The sequence below is a fragment of the Phaenicophaeus curvirostris genome, chromosome 8 (genome assembly GCF_032191515.1).
Source record: "Phaenicophaeus curvirostris isolate KB17595 chromosome 8, BPBGC_Pcur_1.0, whole genome shotgun sequence".
Classification (NCBI taxonomy): Eukaryota; Metazoa; Chordata; class Aves; order Cuculiformes; family Cuculidae; genus Phaenicophaeus; species Phaenicophaeus curvirostris.
In genome coordinates this window covers 29,158,276-29,179,082 of record NC_091399.1, presented here as the reverse complement: position 1 = coordinate 29,179,082, position 20,807 = coordinate 29,158,276, and the positions used below count along the sequence as shown (strand labels likewise).

Below are 20,807 nucleotides of genomic sequence, written 5' to 3'. Positions count from 1 at the left end.
ACTCTCTTCCATTACTCCAAATTTCCTTTTGTCCTCCTTACTACCTTCCACCAGTTCCCAGCTCTGGCCTCCTCTGTTCACTCTCTGCTCTCCCAGTGCCCTGAAAGGAGCAGGAGCTGGAGACCCTTCAGCACCGAGAGCCCCGCACCACAGCAGCCCAGGGCACCATCACAGGGAAGGTCCAGCTCACCCCAGTGCTGGAGAATGGTCCCAGGACAGTCAAAGCTTCTGAGAAGTCAAACTTTGACTTCCAAGACCAGCTTTACTACACCTATGGTGCATTTTTTTTTTTACGCCTGTGACTTGGCTACATTTTGGAATATCTGGCTGAGATAGCAAGCAGCATGTCTCTGACACAAACCCCACTCCCCTAGCAAATTTCAAGTCTCTACTCCAAACTAGAGCTTTTCAGATAAATAAAACCATGGGAAGCATGGATCTTTCAGTACATCTGACACCAATATTCTCCTAGCCCCAACCCACCAGTGATTTGCTGTAGTGCTGCCTCAGGTAGGCACTCAGTGGTTGTAAGCAGGCATAGATCATATGGGTCTTAAGCACGAGAAGACCTTAATCAATTTGAAATGACAGGTCTGAAATATAAGATGTATGTTTGAAGAGATTAGATCACTGATGTTCTTTTAAAGACAAGCACAACCACAAAACGATACTAACATAACCACTTAGCATGAGATATTCACATCACCTGATATCCAAATCCCCAGTTTTACAAAGTTACTGTCTGCAAGCTAACACAGCTGTCTTGGGGGCCACCACACCATCACACCAAGCAAGTACCTGTCAGCGTTGAGGCGCTGCTGATGGCTGTGGAGGGGGTAGTGGGTCCAGCATCACCTTCCAGCTGCAGCTCCTGCTCCACAGGCTGTTCTGGAATGGGCACCGGCAGCCCCTCCCGTGACTGCACAGTGGATAAGAGCATCCCCTCAGACTGTGGCCTTTTCAGAACAGTTCCCTCATCCTCGGCAGAGATGGCAAAACGGGGCATATCGAGAAGCCCTGAGCAGCGGCGGCGGACGGTCAGGGGTGGGCTCGAGTCACTCTCCGTGTGGGAGGATTCAGACATAGACAAGCGCTTACGCAATCTAAAAGAGAAAACAAGACAGAGCCCCTCAGCTAAGTTAGGGAGATAATGAACTTTCAAGGGTGTAAACAGCGCACAGACTCGGTTCACGCATCTGAAGTCAACATCTGAAGTTAGGAGACGGAACTATTTCATTAGGATTGAAAACACAAAGGGCTTGGAGCAACACCCGAGTCCACTGTTAACCTTTTATGAAAGGAAGGAATAAAACCAAATAGGGGCATTCATATTTTACTGACTTTTTTATTAGAACATAAAATTATTTTTTTTATACCCTGAACTTTGCAAACTTTGGACTTAGCTGACAGTTTCAGTAATTTCATAGAATCATAGAATAACCAGGTTGGAAGAGACCCACCGGATCATCGAGTCCAACCATTCCTATCAAACACTTTTGTGACAAAAGGTAAAAGATTGGCAACACTGAACTTTGGATTCACTGACGTTTCAGAAAAAACATATTGTTGGTACATCTCTACCATAACTTGCCTTTCTAGAAATGAAATCTTTACTTAAGGTTTAGAATCCCTTTAAATTAGTACTTAATTCGGTAGATGTAAGGGCTATATCATTTCCACACATTCATTTTCACCTATTCATTCCACTCTTCAGGCTTCACCTGTGGAAACACGTCATATGATGCATTCCTGACCTAACGCTGATCATAGAAAATTCTGGCACAGGCTGGTCTCTCTCAGATGCTATAAGAAACCAAAGGACTTAGTTCTACAGTACTTACATTTCAGGAGATCCAATCACCCAGCTGCGGTCTCGACTCTTCAATCCACCGAGGCTGTCCAGTCGGTCATCTTTTTCTTCGCTCAGACTCCGTTTAGTTGGTGGTGGAGTCTTCCTCTCTTCATGGATGGAAAGGCGTTCCATGCTGCTGTACACCTGTATATAGCAAAAGATAGTTCTGTACAAAGAAAATAAGCCTTTTCTGATCAGGGGGCATAATGTCTCTCAGAATGGAAGGTACTCCCTGAAAGCATGAACTTGGTTCTTTGACTAAATGTTCTTTGACTAAACAGCACAGTGCAGATGTGTGTTCAAAGTGCACCAGGGAGGAAAGGGAAAATACTAAACAGTTTTTTCTACAACAGCACCCCACATCTCTCCTCAGAAAACAGCCCAGCACATCACAGAAATAGCAAGACTTTTTGAAACTACTTCATTTTTATTTTTAATGATTTTCAAATCTAAGAGGAGATATTGCTAACGCAGGCTCCGCAGGCCTTGAAGGCTGGCATCTGGATCTTGAAATCTAACTACACAAACTCAATTCGGTGATAGGCATCATGCTCCTGACCCCATTTCATTATCATCAGTCTATCAGCATTGCCCCAAGCTTATTTCAGAACAAAAAAGTCCTGCCCTCCTCAAGGAATCTACTATAATGCTGACAGCTTAATGAAAGTGCCTTTCTTGGTTTTACAGCCGTCTTTTAATAATTAAATGATTAAGCAAAAAAAAAAATCCAGCCTTTTAAAACTACACTTGACTGTGGACCTAATTTACATAAGAAGAGATTAATGAAAATAATGTTATTAAAAATTCAGAGCATCAACAAGATAACTATTAATAAATCATATGGCTGAATTGTCAGACAAGAATTTCAAAATATAATGAGGCTTTTATGCCTCCCACATTACAAATGCTGCATAATTTTCCAGGTCTTAAAATAAATTCATTAAAAGTGAACTTTTTCCCTTTGTGGCAAAAACACTGAAACCTAAAGAAAAGCTTCAGTCTCAGAAATGAATAATACTCACGGTGAGAAAAGGCAGAAAAAAGAAACCTTTGCGTATTCCTGAGAACTTTTTCAAAACCCTAACCAATCCTTAGGTCCAATTTTAAACATACTCTTGGTGATGCAAATCAGGAGCAACTCCATAAAATTAATGGTAACTGTTACTTAAGCCTGTAGCCAAGCTGAGGGCAAAGAAGAATGAACTGGTGCTTCAAAACTGACTTGGTAGTGAAAATCTAGAGGAACTGTCATGAAAAACAAAAATATCTTTCAGAAGCTCTAACTAAAAGTCCTACTCCCATCTCATCAAGGAGAGGGAAATACAATTCATAGAGGGGGCTGACCTCAAAACAGCATTTCTTCTCCCTTCTGCCTCTGCACAAACGTGCTTTGCTTTATCCAAGCTACCAGTGCAGTTGTACAACTTCTAAATGCCCAGAATTTTAGCTTTTTATTTCAGATCACCTGAATAAGAATGAGAGACCTAAGCACACCCGAATCCAGAAAGCGTGCCCAACAGGGACCTCCTCAGGGCTTCCTCTCCATTTCCCCACCTCAGGTCAGAACCAGCTCTCTTGTAACATCTGACAGATGTTTCTCCAACTTATTCTTAAAAGCCAGCAGAGATGGAAATGCTACAAATTCCCCAGTCAACCCATGGCAGCGTTTAATTATTGTTCAACACTGCAAACTTTTTCTTACCATCTACCCTATACCTTCTTTGTGCCCATCATTTCATATCAATAAAACAAGAACGGCAATGTTATTCTTTCCTTCTAGCAGTTACGTATTTGGAAACCCGTTAGGTTTTATGTTTTCTTGATTTCAGATCATTCCTGTTGCTTTCCTTTGGATCTCTTTTACTGGTCTATGGGTTATTTTCAAGAACATTTCCCAGAAGAGGACAAAGTACCCCAGCTATGGCCTTCCTACTGCTAAGAAGATGGAAAGGATTTTCTCATTTGCCAGCATCTTCATGCTCACCCAATATAGTAACTGCCTTTTTGCTTCAATAATTTGGTACATCTAACTCACCATGCAATCACTACATGCCCAGATCCTTCTCTCTGAAACTGTCACCTTGCCTTTTGCTCCTCAGACCGTATATGAGACAATGAACACCACCAAAGGTTTAAACCTCACCTGTGCTCTTATTGCATGGGAACTCTTTAATTTTAGACCATCATTCCAAAATGTCCAAATCAATTTTCATCCTAAAGCCACCTTGTCACCTGCTGGAAGACCCTTTCAGAATGACACTCTACAAATAAGCTTTGGACACTTTCTATGCAGCATACAAATCATTAGTAAAAACATCAGACTGTATCAGACGCAGAAGAGACCTCCACAGTATCCTGCGTATTAGTGAAACTTTAAGAAATATAAAATCTCATTCTCCAATTATTCTGGCATTCCCCTCTAACAGGACACAAACTATCACAGAAGAAAGAATGTATACAGTTTTCTTTTTCCTCAGTGAATACTAAACGACACGTGACCCCCACATATTATCTGCATGATTAAAACCTACCTCACACATAGCAATGAAACCGCATTCCTCTCTAGATTTGTTCTTTCAACAAGCTAGCATGCTCCTACCTTGCTGAACCTTGGTGAGCACGAGGAAAACTGCCGAATTTCCACGTGATCATCATCGTTAGTGTCCTCCTCTTCTTCCGAATCCAGGTGTTGGTACCGTTCTGAACGGGCTGTCAACAAGATGTGGCCCATTTCATCAGTGCAAGGAGTGTTGAGAACTCTCACACCTCAAGCATTCCTACTTGTCTACTTAGAAAGAACTTCATGTGTTCATACACCACGCAGGGTATTCTCCTTAATACTGAGACACACCCAGACAGTTTCGCTCATTCTGTACCATTAGCAGCAAAGAATACCTCCTTCCAGCTGACTTTATCTTAGATCATCAGCTATGTTATATCCTGAAAGCAGCTGATACTCAGCAGGTGTCTAATCCTGCAGACCCTTCGTGCTAGGGTTATTTCTTCCCTACAGCAAACAAACATATGGAAGGAAACACGGAAACAATTCACCACTCCGATTGACAATAAATAGCTTTATGATTGTACAAAGTCTGTCCTGCATAGATACATGCAAGCCTTCTTTAGAAAACAGAAACATTTACCCCAAAAAATATTTTCTCTTCCCTCTCCTACGACTAGAAAAAGGATTAGATTTTGTGAAAGAAAATAGGCAAGCTGCCAATATATAAAGCTATTTTTTGATGCAAAAATCTAAACTGCCTCCAAAGAGATTTTGTGCTTTAAGATTTGAAGCACTGGATTTCTAAACCAACCACATTGGATTTTGTGGGGCAGGCGTTAATAAGTTTGGCTACAGATAGCTATACTGAGCCAAATTTGCTGCACTGTATCAGCCAGAAAGCTACTTTTATAAATTCTAAAATTTTCTGCATTAGGGTTTATAACAGCAACGCCAACTCTTATCAGCGTCTCGGTGAGATATTTCCTGACGTGCAAATTCCAGTCTTTATAAAGGACTCACATCAAAGTCACCCCGATAACCTGCTGAGCATGCCTGGGCACCTGGGGAGTTTGCAATCATTCTTACTTGACAGACCCAGTGATTTGCACCACTGAACATAATGTGGTGCTTTTACCCACCGGGATCCACTCCCGGCTGCTCTGCTGAGTCTCTCCCCATCACTGACCCAAATTCAGTGGCCAGAGCTCAAGTTTCAACGTCCAGTAAGTCCACTTAGATGCAGTAACACACCACCACCTCAGTTTCTATACATACGTTGTACCAATACAACCTCAATCCAAGCAGAACCCACCTCTGCCCTCTCTGCAGAGCTCAAACTGCTCCCTGCAGTGAGTACATGGAGATTTCTGTATCTCTCTCTGTCTCTCCATCCTACCTCTCCACCCAGCCTCTAACCTAAAAGACTCTTCCCCAGACTGGAAGTGCTTTATTTAAACAGGATCACTGCTTTTGCAGTGTGGCAGCCAAGGGGCTAGAGGCAGACTGCTCTCTTGCTCCCTTCACCCCAAGCAAAGCGTGGGAGCCGAGCAAAAATGTGCTTTATATGGAGTCAGAGAGTCCTGTGGCCCTGGGAGAAGAATGGAAGAGATTCCATTGAAGCAGGACAGGAATTTCCATAGCTCAGAGAAATGAAACAGCTCAGTATTATCCTATGCTGCAGCTGGAGTAGGGGAAAGACCTCTCTGAGCAGTGACAAACCCAGACTCTTTCCACCTGCTCAGCTCCCCAGGTCAAATGAGAAAAGCTACAGAGCAGAGGCTCTGGGGACAGAGACCTCTCCATCCCTCACATGACATTCCACCCTTCTCTCCCAAGAGCACCAACTCTGTCTGGTGCTTATCTGGAAATACCAGGAATCTCACATAGCACTGATACCACGGCAGTTCCCAGACATTTATACACACCAGACAAGCACTTCACTTCATATCTCATTAGAGTTAACAATACTAAAATAAGGTGATACACTTGCAGTGAAAACAATTTAAGTCACTTCAAATCTGTAAAGTATTTTCCCTACATACTTGTCTTCAAGTTTTGAGTTCTATTTGGGTTTTTTTAAATGAAACATTCATTGGCCAAAAACAGTCACTAGGGAAAGATAATATTGCTCAAAACCTCAAAGTTGGATATACCAAATGCTTTGAAAGTACTGTAATAAACCCAGCAAAACAACCAGAGAGCCATGGCTGACAGCACCACAGACACTACTGTGAGGCGATTTGACTTCAGCAGCCACATTTTTTCATTTAAAATTCATTTGCTTTCAAAGAAACCCTACTTGGCATCCAACAGAAACTTTTTAAAGCAATTTCCATCAAGTCTTTTATTCAATTTCTAACAATTACTTATGTCTAACAATTTAAAAAGTGAAATATGCTAGAAAAATATGATGCCGTTTAGGCTGAATCCTTAGTCTTACTGTCAAAATAGCTCGTGTCATCCTCAGATTCCAACTGTGGGATGAACTCAGCTTTCTGCCGAAGTAATCCAGTCCAGTCCAAATCTTTAAAGAACCGATGCTGTTTCACTTCAAAGGCACTACCTGAAATGAGCATCTTTTATTGCAGAGTATTTCAGCATTTGCATAACAAGAAAAACAAAACCTAGAATTATCAAGAGCCTAAAAGAAAGTACCAGAGCACATTCCAGTCACACATTTTCCAGGAATTTTGAGAAAAAAATTATCCTTTTACCGAAGTGGTGATACAGGATAAAATCTAAACAAGATTTCCTCCTTCCCACCTCTTCTCCCTGTTTAATGACAACATATGACTAAACTGGCTGGAAGACAACGTCCGCTGTTACATTTCACAGCAAGCTGCAAGATTAAGAACTAATTAACATCTTAATTTAAAATTTCCCATCTCTAAATATCATCTTATTAATAGCTAAATAAAGACAGGAAACTCAGAAAGGTCCTTAGCATGTGAATGGCTCCATTCTCATGAATAAACTCAGCCATGTGCTTAAAACAAGGCAGGGGCTTACCTATCTTTCTGAATTAGTATCTTTAGTTATTAACTTCAGAAGCTTGGGTACCCAGAAGGAGAAACTAAGGATTATCCGTCTACTAGTACATATGCACCTTTTTTCAAATGAAATTAATATTAATAAAAGATGCTACTGTCTTTTTTTTTTAAAGAGACTAGAAGAGGGAAAGAGATTAAAGGTTTGCTGAGTGCCAGTGGCACTATGAGATGCCAAATGGAACAGCAGTCTCAGCACTACAGGTGTATAAGAAATAAAAAAAAAATCAGTCCATCAACTCAAATTATAAGGCAAGAAACTCTACATCTTTTCCATGACAGCCACGTCTTTCAAGTACATGGATTTGGATTAAAGAACAACATGTGAAAAACATCTGATATTATTATTAATTCATGATCTATTCATCACCCTTGTGTGCACGTGTGTTATGTCTGCTGAATACATGCACCTTTTGGAATTGTTATGTATTTAGGTTCTATTTTATCCTTAAAATGTAGTCTCCAATTGGAAATACAAAATTAAATCAAATAAATCAATTAAACAGACAACTTGTGTTGTGAAGCCGCAGTGTTGCACAAATTATTTTAAAACATAAGCATAGCTAGAGATTGATTATGGTTATTTACTATCAGGAAATGAGAAATGTTGAGTGGTATAACTTTAAATCTGATATTCTACAGAGAAAGCTTGACATATACACCCAATTTTGCCAAAGAGACTTTGTTGCATGTTTGATGACTTCTACAGTGCAGGCCTCTAGGTATAGGAAAGTTTTCATTCATTTTGTTACACTCAGGAGTTCACATCCATGCAGGAGATTAATGCCTTCCTCAAAAATAGCTTCAAAGAAATCTGATAATACACTGTTCAAATGGAGACACAATCCTCAAGCCTTTAATGGAACATCACAACCTCGAGCAGTTATGTTGCTGAGCTGATGGTGCTCCTTGTTTCCCAAACAAGACAGTCAAATCGGTCTGACTCATGTACAATCTACATTAATTCTCAGAGTTTTATCACACAGGATTCACTGAACCCAGTATAAACTGTTTCCCAGCTCTCAATGAGCATTTTTCAACACGAGTGGGCTCACATCAGTGGCAAGGTAGCAGCTTTTCCTGCTTCTGGCTAGTACTCTCCTATGTCCGACGTGCCTACCTGTTCCCATTCTTTCCAGAGGATTCTGGCGGAGAAGTTTAGAAATTAGGTCCTGGGCATCTGGTGGCAGAGCATCATCACCTTCTGGCCAGGCAATTTCATCTGGGGACAAAAAGAGACTTGACATTTTCTACCAGCCTCTCAACCAATTTGAATAACCATTCACATTCCTACATTGCCCTAGAATCGTAAATACCTTGAATTCAGCAGCTTGCATAGTTAATATAATTCAAGCATTGACATTTTCCAAAATGCATAAAATTCAGTGTCAGCTAAAGCTGCTGTCAATCCAAGTAGTGCTTGTGGAGAAAAAAAGCATTAAGAACTCTATTAATAAAGTATGAAATGGGACTTCTATGACAACCCATAAACAATGGCACTGACAATGCTGCTGCTGTATCTCGTGCCCGCACATTCCACGTTCGTTCTACTTGGAACAGAGAGAACAATTCACAGGTAACTATTTCATGCATCATATTTAGTTCTTTGCTGAAATTTGCTTCCCACAAAGGATATTTGTCAATTGTGTTAAAAATTTACTGTTTCATAAAGCATTCCCAGTAGGAAATGTTTTCACTGGCATATTCACTGTGAGAACACAAAGCAACCACTTCTCCAACTCCAAGCAGGAGAGAGTTTTAAAAAGCCACAAGACATGAAGGTACAGAGTACAACAGCTTCAATGCGTTTTCCTTAGAGTTTTCTTTTTATTTCATTTTTAAGCCAATTACTAATTGCCTGATATTTGTACCTACAGAAGCAAGAACAAAAATCAGACCGAGACCAGTTGGCAGCTGTTCCTTTCACGTTCTCCATCATTTAAGTTAAAGACAGAACAGAAAAATCCCCAAACAAGTTTCCCCAGTCCCACAAGGATTTGCACGATTCCCACACCAGGCACAATGACAGATCTATCTAGCAAGATGTGAAGCAAGTCAACAACTTTGGAGAGCTAGAATCAGGTGGATGCTACTTTGGCATTGAAAGATAAATACTTTAAACCCCATTGTTTTAGACGTAGTCTTTCCTGACTCAATGGTGGATCCTCAATATTGTCAAAGTTTTACTTGATAGCATACTTTGAAACCCCTTCAGAACAGAACGGAACAGAAACGTACCACTGATCACTTGTCCAAACAGCTCTTCAGGTGTGTCCCCAAAAAAAGGAACACAGCCAACTAGAAACTCGTACAGGATAATTCCCATGGCCCACCAATCCACAGGCTTCCCATAGCCCTGGCGCAGGATCACTTCTGGTGCAATGTATTCTGGAGTCCCACAGACCTCAAGAAAAACACACAAGAAACCAATAAACCTACAAAGTGCCAAATACACATCAAAGTTTATTTTTGTCTTTTGTCTTTTCTATCTCAGAGCTTTACAAGGAAGTTAGTGATGTTTTGTCACTAACCACTTTATGTTGTGAACTACTTCCATGGAGCAAGAGTCTACATTTGAGGAATAGGTTATCTGCACAGAAATGATAGCACATACTAGGAAATGTTTCTAGCGTGGACATGCCAGCTAAGGAGTTCTTTGGTGCTGGTATAGTAAAACATATGGGAAAATGCATACTCTGTGTGTGTAAGTCTGTCTGCTTGATGGATGTCTGCTGGCACAGCTCTAGTTATCAGGAACTGAGTTTTGACAAACCTCTCACATCTCTGCTAGCAGAATTTAGCTCCACAGATGCAGAATTAGCAGCACAGCATGATTACACACTTCAGCATTTAAACTTGGAAGGTACAGCTGGCACAGACAATAGCTAAGGAAATCACGTTGCCAGATCTAAGTTGCCTCAGGCTTAGAAGCAGCAGCAATTAACAAAATAGTTGTAAAAATATATAACACTGCAAAGTGCAAGACTATGATCAAGTGACTAAAGAGAGTCCCTGCTAGAAAAAGCATCGTTTCTCAGAAGCAAAGGAAGACAATACCCCAGGATGAATTAACACTTGGCACAGCTAAAACAGACAATTCAGCTGCGATCCTAGGTATTCTCAGAAGAGAGAAGTACTTTTTAATCCCATTACATGAGGCACTGGTGTGCCTGCACCCAGAACAGCACAGTTCCTGTTAACTCAAGCGGAAACAGGTGCACGGAAGAGCTCTTCATTCATCAAAGGAAAATCTGTCTTGTTATCTAAAAGAACTCAGCTAGTTAAGCCTAGCAAAAGGAAGGCTAAGGAGAAGAATGACCCTTAGTAAACATCATGGGGATAAAAATCAATGTTTAAGCCATCAGACAAAATTATAAGCAGCAGCATATAGAAGACACATGAACTTTCTAAGTACCAGAAGGGGGAGACCGTGGAGCAACCTTCCAGCAAAATCAGCGTTACATCCCTAAGCCAACTTCTGTTCACACCTGCACTGCTATCTAGGCCACACTTTCAATACCCCAAACCAAGAGCTGAAGTGCCTCATTCCAAAACAAGAAGATGAAATAACAGATAATACCAATTTACGCACAAAAATGAGAACGGACTTGTATCTTTACCTCCCATTCTACAAGGCACAGCACAGCATCAAGGCAGAGAGGAAGTGCTACAAACTCCAATTCTATCCCAAGACAGAATCCTGCATCTGATCCTATATCAACAGACAAAATTTTTATGCTTACCTGCTTATCCAGGAATTCCCTGGTATCCTTCTCAATGTGTCCCTCATAAAGATTAGTTGTAAGACTCATTAACCCAATTTTAGACAGTCCAAAATCTGTTAGTTTAATGTGACCCATGGAAGTTATCAGGAGACTAGAAGAAAGAGAAGCAGCAAAATAATCCCATATTCAATTAATTGCTTCCCAAAAGCAATTCAAAAAAAAGAACACAAGATAACGCTCAGGAGGTTCTCGGTATTATGGCCCCATCAAACACATGAAAGAAGCCTCCTATGCAACCAATACCACAGAGCTGCCAAGGCAACTAGAAATCAGGCTACCCTCTACAATAACTTAATCAGTGTAGCAACAACTTTGAGACAGTATCTGAAGACGTCCTTCCCACCCTTTCCCAGTGTCTATCTGATTCTGCATCAGTAGCAAGAGACTCCATAAGATCTCCTACATGTCAGATGCCACTGAAGATCCCTACTGTTTCTAGCACCCATGTCCTCTTGCCTATGGAGAAATGCCCTAAAGAACTGTCTCTCTCCCTCCAGCTTCTGAAGAACTAAAGACTTACTTATCAGGTTTTAGGTCCCGGTGAACGATCCCATAATTGTGTAGATACTCCAATGCAAGAACAGTCTCAGCAAAATACATCCTTGCCATATCAACAGGTAGGGCACCGATGTTCTTAAGAAGTGTAGCACAATCACCTCCTAGAAAAAAAGTTGCAAATATGGTACAGCAAAATGGCAAATGTCAGTAAGAAAAGCTATTGGTCTGCAATACCAGATTAGAGTTCGTTTCCTAGAGACTGTCTCTCTCAATCCTCTTAGCCTGAATTCTAGAGTGCTCTCTACTCTCCGTGTTGAGCTTCAAATAAATATTAAAGTCTTGGGAACACAGATCTGTGTATGCTGGGCAGGCTTGCTCAAGAACTGTACAGATGCCATTTCCAAAGGGCAGTTCATGGCTGTTTGGCATCTCTATAAATGTCTTTGCTCTCCACCTCTGAGACATATACTACTTCAGATATACAAGCTTCTTAAAAGAATAAGTAAACACCTCTATAGCTACTAACTGGCTCTCCCTACCCATGGACAGGTAGCCATGCCTTTGGATACAGTGGTACTCAAGAAAATAAGTCTGTGGACCCCCGATTCAAGCTTCTAATGAAATATATTTCATTTGACCTTCATCTCTACTTGCAAATAGAAACTGTTATATCAAGACATCTGTTTTCATTCCACTAATTCATCTAAAAGAGCTCTCATACAATAACTATAAGTTTTTTCCTCATAAACATTCAGTCAATCAAGCCATGTATAAGAAATTAATCCTATCCGCCAGTGGAAATATATTGCTTACAATAAGATACAGTGATAATATAAAATTCCGAAGAATTAGCAAAACACACACCGCCCCCCAGCATAAAATAGCACCCTATTTTTAAAAAAGCCACTAAAGAACAAATACTGTGCTTCTTGGTAATGTTTCTTAACTGTCTTTTTCTAAATGTAATACCAAGGAAACATGCTATGGATCTAGCCATGCCATCCCATAGGAGTGTGGGAGGATCTCTTTCCAGCGAGGACTGGAAAGTTTGTGCTGACTTCTGACCCCAGCAGTTTTTTACATGTAGCTTCGTGTTTCCTCAGCTCCACTGCAATCATGTTGTATTAGTCACGGGGATTCGCAAATGGAGTATCTCCTTACGCTAAACTGTACTAGCAGTAGAATGACTCATTTCTCCAGCTCAGCCCAAGCCATCGGTACACTCCTCCCTGAAAGGGCATCACGACCTCCCCTGTGACTGCAGGGCTGACTGAGCTCGCTTTCCATGAAGAAAAGAATAGCAAACACAGGAGGTGGCCTTCCTGTTTATTGTGTTCAGAGCTCTGCACTGACCAGTCTAACACCCAAAAGCACATACCTTATAAATTACTTGGAAACAACATCCTTAATGAGCAGACACAGTGCATACTCACTACACATCCACCCTATTTAAGTTCCCTTTGCAGGTGTAGACGATAACAACCATACCTTCCACATACTCCATGACCATGCACAGGTGGCGCTTAGTCTCAAAGGAGCAGAACATGCTGACCACAAAGGGGTTCTCAGCAAATGTCAAGATATCTCTCTCCACAAAAGCCTGTTGGATCTGGTTTCTCAAAATTAGGTTCTGTTTGTTGATCTTCTTCATGGCAAAGCGCTGACGGGTGGTCTTGTGTCGCACCAAATACACTGCTCTAGAAAGCCAAATACCAAAAGAAAAAGTTCCATCTTCAGTTCAAACTGGTTTGTTTTGTTTTGTTTTAAACAGTGATGGATCCTGACAGACTTATCTGTGACTCCATAAAATCTCATCTGAGTGATAACCTCCACTAGAAATGAAAGAACCCCATAATGCTTCCTTCAAAAAGCTACTCCATCTTCTTGAATAAAGCACCATTTTTGCTGATGACACTAACAAGAAAATAGTTCAGACATAAATGTCACAAACCTCCTTAAGCAGAGGCAGGTATTTTTCAACACTACAGTCACCATTTCACTTAAATTGTCCAAAGCATATGGAATCCATGATTTCTTTCTAAGGTCCATAAATTTATTTGACTCAACACCGTCACCACGGGTTTCCTTCAGAAAAGTGTCTCTTACATAACTATCATTTGCAGATCATTAGATTCCTGCACATTAATAATACAGTTTGTAAATAAATTTTCATTTACTTTGCCTGCTTTATTGAATCAGTACTTGTTTCCTTTTCTCTGGAGCTTATTACATTTAACATGCTATTGTGTCTCACCTGCAGTTGACTATAAAACACACCCTGTATAAAGACAGAAATGAACAACAGTAAAACTACCACCTCTCTCCCTCTTTTTCACAAAGTTACATTTAAATCATGGGGCCTATGCAGAAATATGACTGAATATCTACAAAATCTTCGTTTCTAACAACGTGCCTCGTTGACCTGGTCCATTGTGTCTTCACTGACCAAAAACATATGCTTACACCTTTTCCACATATTATTTCTTAAAAATAAGTTGCTGTTAACTAAGCACCCACGTCAACAAAACACTCAAGGACATGCTCAGGTTTAGCTGTTATGCCCTACTGAACATCGCTGCTTCTCAGTTACAATGTAATGACCATCGCTGGTAGGATTTGTGAACTGCCAAGAGCCAGGAAACGTCTCTGAAATACTGAATAAGTTTGTACAAGCTGTTAAAATTTTAACCAACCAACCTCATTCTCAGTTCTCCAACAGATAATAAAATCTAATAGCAATTTTACTGTATTACTTCTCACAGTAGATTTGCCCCAACGTAATTTTAGCGTTTCTTTTGGCATTTCAAGTGCTCTCAAACAGCCACATATGTTACATATAGAATCTGAATATACAGAAGAGTGGATAAGCATAAACTACCTCTCCCTTAATATTCTTGCTGTTTCAATGAATCATCAATACCACTTGCAACTATAGAATTTTACCCTCACTCATTTAGCCACTAAACAAACACAAATCACAGGACTTAACCTGCCAGCACAAAAGGAAATACCAACTGCCTTGACAAGCAATAAGGAAATTGGTGCAAAATAATTTTCTCAGACTGACAGTGCTACATTTTTTGTATTACTACCTAGGAAATCTTGCAATAAACTAAGCAATTGTTTTCCCTAGAGACAATGTTTAGGGAAAATGTTTTTATCATCTCAAGCTATGACACTTAAGTGTCTAAGTTTTACCTATTTACCATAAAAAAAACCAGCGCAGAAATACTATAGTTACAGGGAAAACAGGCTTGAGGTCACAGCTAGGAAGGGCTTCAGAAAAGTTGTACCACAGAGGGATCAGGAACAGCGTATTCTGAAAGCTTTAATATAAGGCAACTATTTTCCTGAGCTAGAAGCTGTGTGTCAGTTCAGCACAATGTAAGCACTTCACCGCCAGAAACTCCGTCCAAGAACAGGGGCTATTGTCTAAGAAACCCCAAGAACGTGCAAGAAATGGCATCTCCCAGAAGAATGCAGAAGACATCACAAGTTTGGAAGCTCTGTAAGATCCAAGCAAACAATGCTTACGACCCAACAAAAACTTTGCTATCGCCTTTCCCTGAACAGGGAAGGGCTTTTTCTTCTAAAGCAAAGTCTAAAAAACCTTACCCATAAGCACCATTGCTGATCAGTTTAATAGTTTCAAACTCTTCTTCAGATGGAGTTTTCTTTGACTGGACAGAGGCCCCACGGCTCTAGGGAAAGAAGACAAGAAAATGGAAATCAGGAGCAGAAATTATTTCATTCTACATGTCACTTTTTTGTCCTTTTCTTCTTAAGCAGCATTCACCCAAACTCAATCAATTTCTAACCCACTCGAGTCTTCAATTTTTAGGATAATTGCCTGTACCCCTAGGACCCTTACAGATTCCCTCCACGATTATTAGCACAATCAGAGGACTGTAAGACTCGGGCCTTTCCCCAAAATTACATTTTTAGAATATCAATAAACTAAACAACTAAGGGGTTTTGAAACCCAGCAAGTTACATAATTATGTTTTTACAGCAGACCATTACTAAAGCCAACTCTCTGCAATACGCGTCACTAACAGGTATTATACAAATGCAAAGTAAAGAATTTCTCCACGTGATTTTTGTTTGGAATTCTAAAAAAAAAAAAAAATCATCAAAACTTGATGCTAATGCCTGTTCACAACTTTTAAGCACTTCACCACCACAGGATAGAGATTTCCACATTTGTACGTGCAAACAGTAGTTTTAACATGCGCTTTTAAATGTCAGCACTTTTTAAAATTTAAATTACTCTGCATTATAATTAATTCGTGACTGTAGACTACTTCTTTTAGGAAAAAAAAAAAGCGCTAGACAGAGTGTATTACTGCTTTACCTCAACTGAATCATCTGTCTCAGGAGTGTCTGGGCTGTCATAGCTATTCAGCTGGGCCATTTCTGAAAAGAAAGAGTAAAGATTACTCCTAATGATCTCAATCAAACACTATTCTCTTTGTTTATACAAGAAAACCAGGATTTTAAGAGATGCTTGGAGACGAGGAAGGACATTTCTCCCCCATGTAAAAAGTCACCCTAATTATACAGTGATAACCTTTAACATCTTTTAAGCTGTAGGCAGTATTCTATACAAAGATGAATATAATTAATTGTTCTAATTTCAGCCTGACTTATTCTAGGTGGCTTCTATAAGTAAAAGCGATAAATGCAAGACTGGGGAGATCACTCGCTAGTTAATATGAAAACCTATTCCATGCATATATGTCTGCATTTAGGTTGGTGGCACCTCCGTACTCTGAAAAAGCATTAAATTTCAATTGACCTCTTTCCATGAAACGTGTCTGATTCTGCAAAATGCTGAGCAGCAGCAAACCAGGAGAAAGTTGGCTAGTTTAGGCTACTCAGCTGTCTTAGGAGATGCTATAAACTTTGCAAAATCAAATCCTACATTAACCACTAGTCTCTACACAGACAACACTGACATTTCTGGGTGCCCTCCTTACAGAAAGGAAATAAGGCATCTTGACATCTCTACACATTTCTAAAGAAAATTTGACTTTAGTAAGGGGAATTAGTAATGGAAAGGTTCTCTCCCATGACAGGGATCAAAGGAAATTTCCCTTTAATGTCAGATTTCAACAAATGCTATTAAATTGCATTTAGCAATCTTTGGTAGAAATTTTCCTGAAGAGCTCATCGTTTGAAGCCAACCTGTCACTGTCATTCTGGTAGTAAACAGCACAGAAGTTAAACTAGTCCTATCCAGACTACTAATTTATGCTAAAATTATGCTCTCCTGAGAAAACAAGAAGTACAATTCAATTGCTGAGATATTCCACAGTAACATCCAGTCTCTGTCACACTTTCTATTGTTGCTGAGCAAGCTGTGCACGCTCATAAAACTTGTCATAGGAGAAGAGATTCAGCCAGGCAGAAATATTAACTCACTATTTCCAAAGTTAGGATCTTCTGTGTCTCTATACATTTACAGCATATTCAATTTACCATATGCAATTCTGAGGTCTAGCAGAAAAGCTGTTACTTTCTTCTAAAGTGTTGCTCTTTTTAGTTTCGCTGTTATGCGGGATGTAAAAATAAAATCTCATATCCACCAAGAATTCATACTGATCCTGTTTTCTCATGGCAAATCAGAACAAATGTATTTTTCCAGAGAGGGCAACAAAGTGGGATGAGAGGATACTTTCCACTCAGGCTACCAGCAGGCAGGTCAGAAAAATAACAGGTAAATTTACTTTTACTGTCCAACAGCACAGAGAAAACAGTTAAATCATAAAGTCATTTTCTAACATTGTTTCAGCTACAATAAAGGGAGACATTATTAACACCATAAGTAAAGAACTGTCACTGCTGATGTGCAGTCCTTACCCCAGAAACACTCCTCTGAGACACGGGGCTGGAAAGGACAGGCTAGAATTTGACAGCAAACAGGAAAACAAAGAAAAATGGTCTAGAAATTAAACCAATAAAATAAAAGTCTCCTTCAGCTATGTTGTGACCAGGAGATCCGGTTACTCTTTCAGTAGTTTGCAGAGTACAAAACAAGTTCTCACCCTCCAGGGGATCCCTGGTGAGTCCCAGCTGGCTGATAATATAACGAGGAATGTCGCATTTAATCCCTTGCCCTTCCTTGGCATGGCCTTCTGCAGCTTCTAACAAATGGTAGAACTCTTCAGGATCAAACTCCTACAGCAAGGTAGTGAGAGAGACAGAGAGGGGTAAATGATTCAGCTTTACAATTACAAAGCATTTTTCTTCCATACATGAGATTCCTCAGAAACATCCGAAGTTAATTCTGGGCTGAGCAGTGATGTGAAACATTTGTAGTTACAACAAGCAAGTCAACGCAGACTACTCCCCTCTCCAAAAATGGCAGATATTTACAGCCTGCAGGATGTCCACTGGCTTAGATCTGCAAATAAAAACAGGACAAGGGCTGCAGGGACTTTTTATGAACAAAACCCAGACTATCAGATGATACAGTGATGATAACACAAGCATCAATGTGGACACACCTCCCAGTTCTGTCACACTGAGATATGCCAGGGAAGGTCTGGGATGAGGACTTGAGGTGCCACTTTCTGCCACCTCCATCTGACAGGTGAGTTAAGTCAATATAAATCTCTCCAGCTTTCAAATATCACTTCTGATCAAACCATACATCCACCCAATTCTGTAACTCTCCCAACCTTAGCAATTGCTAATGAAATTATTAATAAACCAGCAATTGCTATTTTATCAGCAGCCACTTTCTACATACTCCACTCAGTCTTGGTGTACATGATCTTAGGGCACAAAAAGGTTATAAGGAGGTGTGATCTCTGTTACTAAACTGACAGATACAGTTGGAAATAAAAGACAAGCTTTTGGGTGCAGGAGCACTCGGCTTACAAGCAAGTTCACTAGTTAGCTTTGATTCTCCCCTATAAACCTCATCATTCACCATCAAAGAGCTTCTTTGCAGACTTTCCAAAAATTTTCTAGTGAAAGGGGAGGAGTTCCATCATCATCACCATCATCATTATTATTTTCTTGAAGGCACAGAGACTCAGCCTGTAAACAAATATTTCACAGTCCAGCAAGTAATACAAAACCTGAAGCCAAATAATTGAAGTTTAAAATGCCTTCATCTCCATGAAAGCAACCACAACCTTCACAACCAAGGTCTATATGGGCAGTTATTTTATTTACAAGGAAGATGTAAGAATGAGCTGTGTTACTAAAATTATCCTTAATTTTAAATCTAAGAAAAATCGTCTATACATTCAGAAACAACTGAAGCTAAAGGTTAAATTACAAAAAAAATGATAAAAAATAAAATGAAATTTAGTTCCAAAGCTACTTAAATGGTCAACTATCCACTACTATATTTCTTATTCTTTTATAGGATAAAAGGAACATTAATACTTAATTTTTAATGCCAGGAGAATAAAACACATATTTGGAAAAAAATGCTAGAAACACACTACAGGTTAAAAACACAGGGAAGACTCATATAGAGATCCAACTATTATTTTTACACTTTGAAGGCTAGCCACTCCATTGTGAAGGTTGTCACTACATGTTTTAGAGTTCATTACTCAAATCACAATGACTTTACTGCTTCCACCTGCTCCCACTCACTTCGCAGAACATCAGGTGCAGAAAATAGTGGAGGAACCTGGACACATATGGATTTGCAGTGAAAAGCTGGCTTGAGCTTGGAACTGCTTGCAGGTATTGAGACGGGTTCACAAAGCTGAGGTTTCATGTTTCCCTAAACACCGTGTTGCTAGAAGAGTGTAAGCAAGCGTAAATAACAACGGTGAACTCCGCAAATACAAACACAATAAGCTTACATTTATTTCCTTTATTCATTGCCTTCACTTAAAAAAAAAAAAAAATTGAAGCGTTGGAAAATAACTGGAGTCACCAAACTCATCTTAAATCACAAAAACGGTTTTGAAAGCCAAAGCATTCCCAGTATGACACTAAGCTGGGTGGAAGTGTCGATCTGCTGGAGGGTAGGGAGGCTCTGCAAAGGGATCTGAACAGGCTGGACCGCTGGGCTGAGTCCAATGGCATGAGGTTTAACAAGGCCAAATGCCGGGTCCTGCACTTGGGGCACAACAACCCTGAGCAGCTACAGACTAGGAGAAGTCTATCTAGAAAGCTGCCTGGAGGAGAAGGACCCGGGGGTATTGGTTGACAGCAACTGAACATGAGCCAGCAGTGGCCCAGGTGGCCAAGAAGGCCAATGGCATCTTGGCTTGGATCAGAAACGGCGTGACCAGCAGGTCCAGGGAGGTTATTCTCCCTCTGTACTCGGCACTGGTGAGACCACTCCTCAAATCCTGTGTTCAGTTCTGGGCCCCTCACCACAAGAAGGATGTTGAGGCTCCGGAGCGAGTCCAGAGAAGAGCAACGAAGCTGGTGAGGGGGCTGGAGAACAGACCTTATGAGGAACGGCTGAGAGAGCTGGGGGTGTTTAGCCTGGAGAAGAGGAGGCTGAGGGGAGACCTCATTGCTTTCTACAACTACCTGAAAGGAGGTTGTGGAGAGGAGGGAGCTGGCCTCTTCTCCCAAGTGACAGGGGACGGGACAAGAGGGAATGGCCTCAAGCTCCTCCAGGGGAGATTTAGGCTGGACATCAGGAAAAAATATTTCACGGAAAGGGTCATTGGGCACTGGAACAGGCTGCCCAGGGAGGGGGTTGAGTCACCTTCCCTGGAGGTGTTTAAGGCACGGGTGGACAAGGTGCTGAGGGGCATGGTTTAGTGTTTGATAGGAATGGTTGGACTCAATGATCCGGTTGGTCTCTTCCGACCTGGTTATTCTGTGATTCTATGATTCTATGAATGGAGTTGTTCCATGATTTTCCATGTAATGTAAAGGAGACTTCTTGAATAAGTAAGCATAGGCATCTATCTTGCTTGTCGTGCAGCCCTCTTCTTCACCACTGACAACGGTCGTCTCTGTGCTACAGGGTTCACAGCAAAGCATGGAGGAGGAATAAGGGACCCCTCCAAAGTCTACTGTTTCTCAGTACTTCTGCAAGTGTTTTCAAAAACTGGTAACACTGGAAAGGCTGGACTGCTCTTGTCTGCTTTGTCAAAGGAAGTTCTGCAAACCTCATTTATCTTGTAGTG

General features: G+C 40.6%; 1 protein-coding gene across 14 annotated transcripts in view; it reads right to left on the bottom strand.

Moving 5' to 3' along the window:
* Positions 1–20,807, bottom strand: part of MAST2 (microtubule associated serine/threonine kinase 2) — a 194,503-nt gene that overhangs the window by 14,042 nt on the left and 159,654 nt on the right. For all 14 annotated transcript variants that reach the window (XM_069863006.1, XM_069863014.1, XM_069863007.1 and 11 more), the window contains 12 exons: positions 17,733–17,865; positions 16,040–16,101; positions 15,301–15,386; positions 13,174–13,382; positions 11,708–11,846; positions 11,146–11,278; positions 9,641–9,806; positions 8,523–8,624; positions 6,796–6,918; positions 4,452–4,561; positions 1,842–1,996; positions 799–1,103 (listed from right to left, as the gene is read on the bottom strand). In XM_069863006.1, the coding sequence (XP_069719107.1) occupies positions 799–1,103; positions 1,842–1,996; positions 4,452–4,561; positions 6,796–6,918; positions 8,523–8,624; positions 9,641–9,806; positions 11,146–11,278; positions 11,708–11,846; positions 13,174–13,382; positions 15,301–15,386; positions 16,040–16,101; positions 17,733–17,865 (1,723 nt within the window). The remainder of the gene's footprint in view (positions 1–798; positions 1,104–1,841; positions 1,997–4,451; positions 4,562–6,795; positions 6,919–8,522; positions 8,625–9,640; positions 9,807–11,145; positions 11,279–11,707; positions 11,847–13,173; positions 13,383–15,300; positions 15,387–16,039; positions 16,102–17,732; positions 17,866–20,807) is intronic.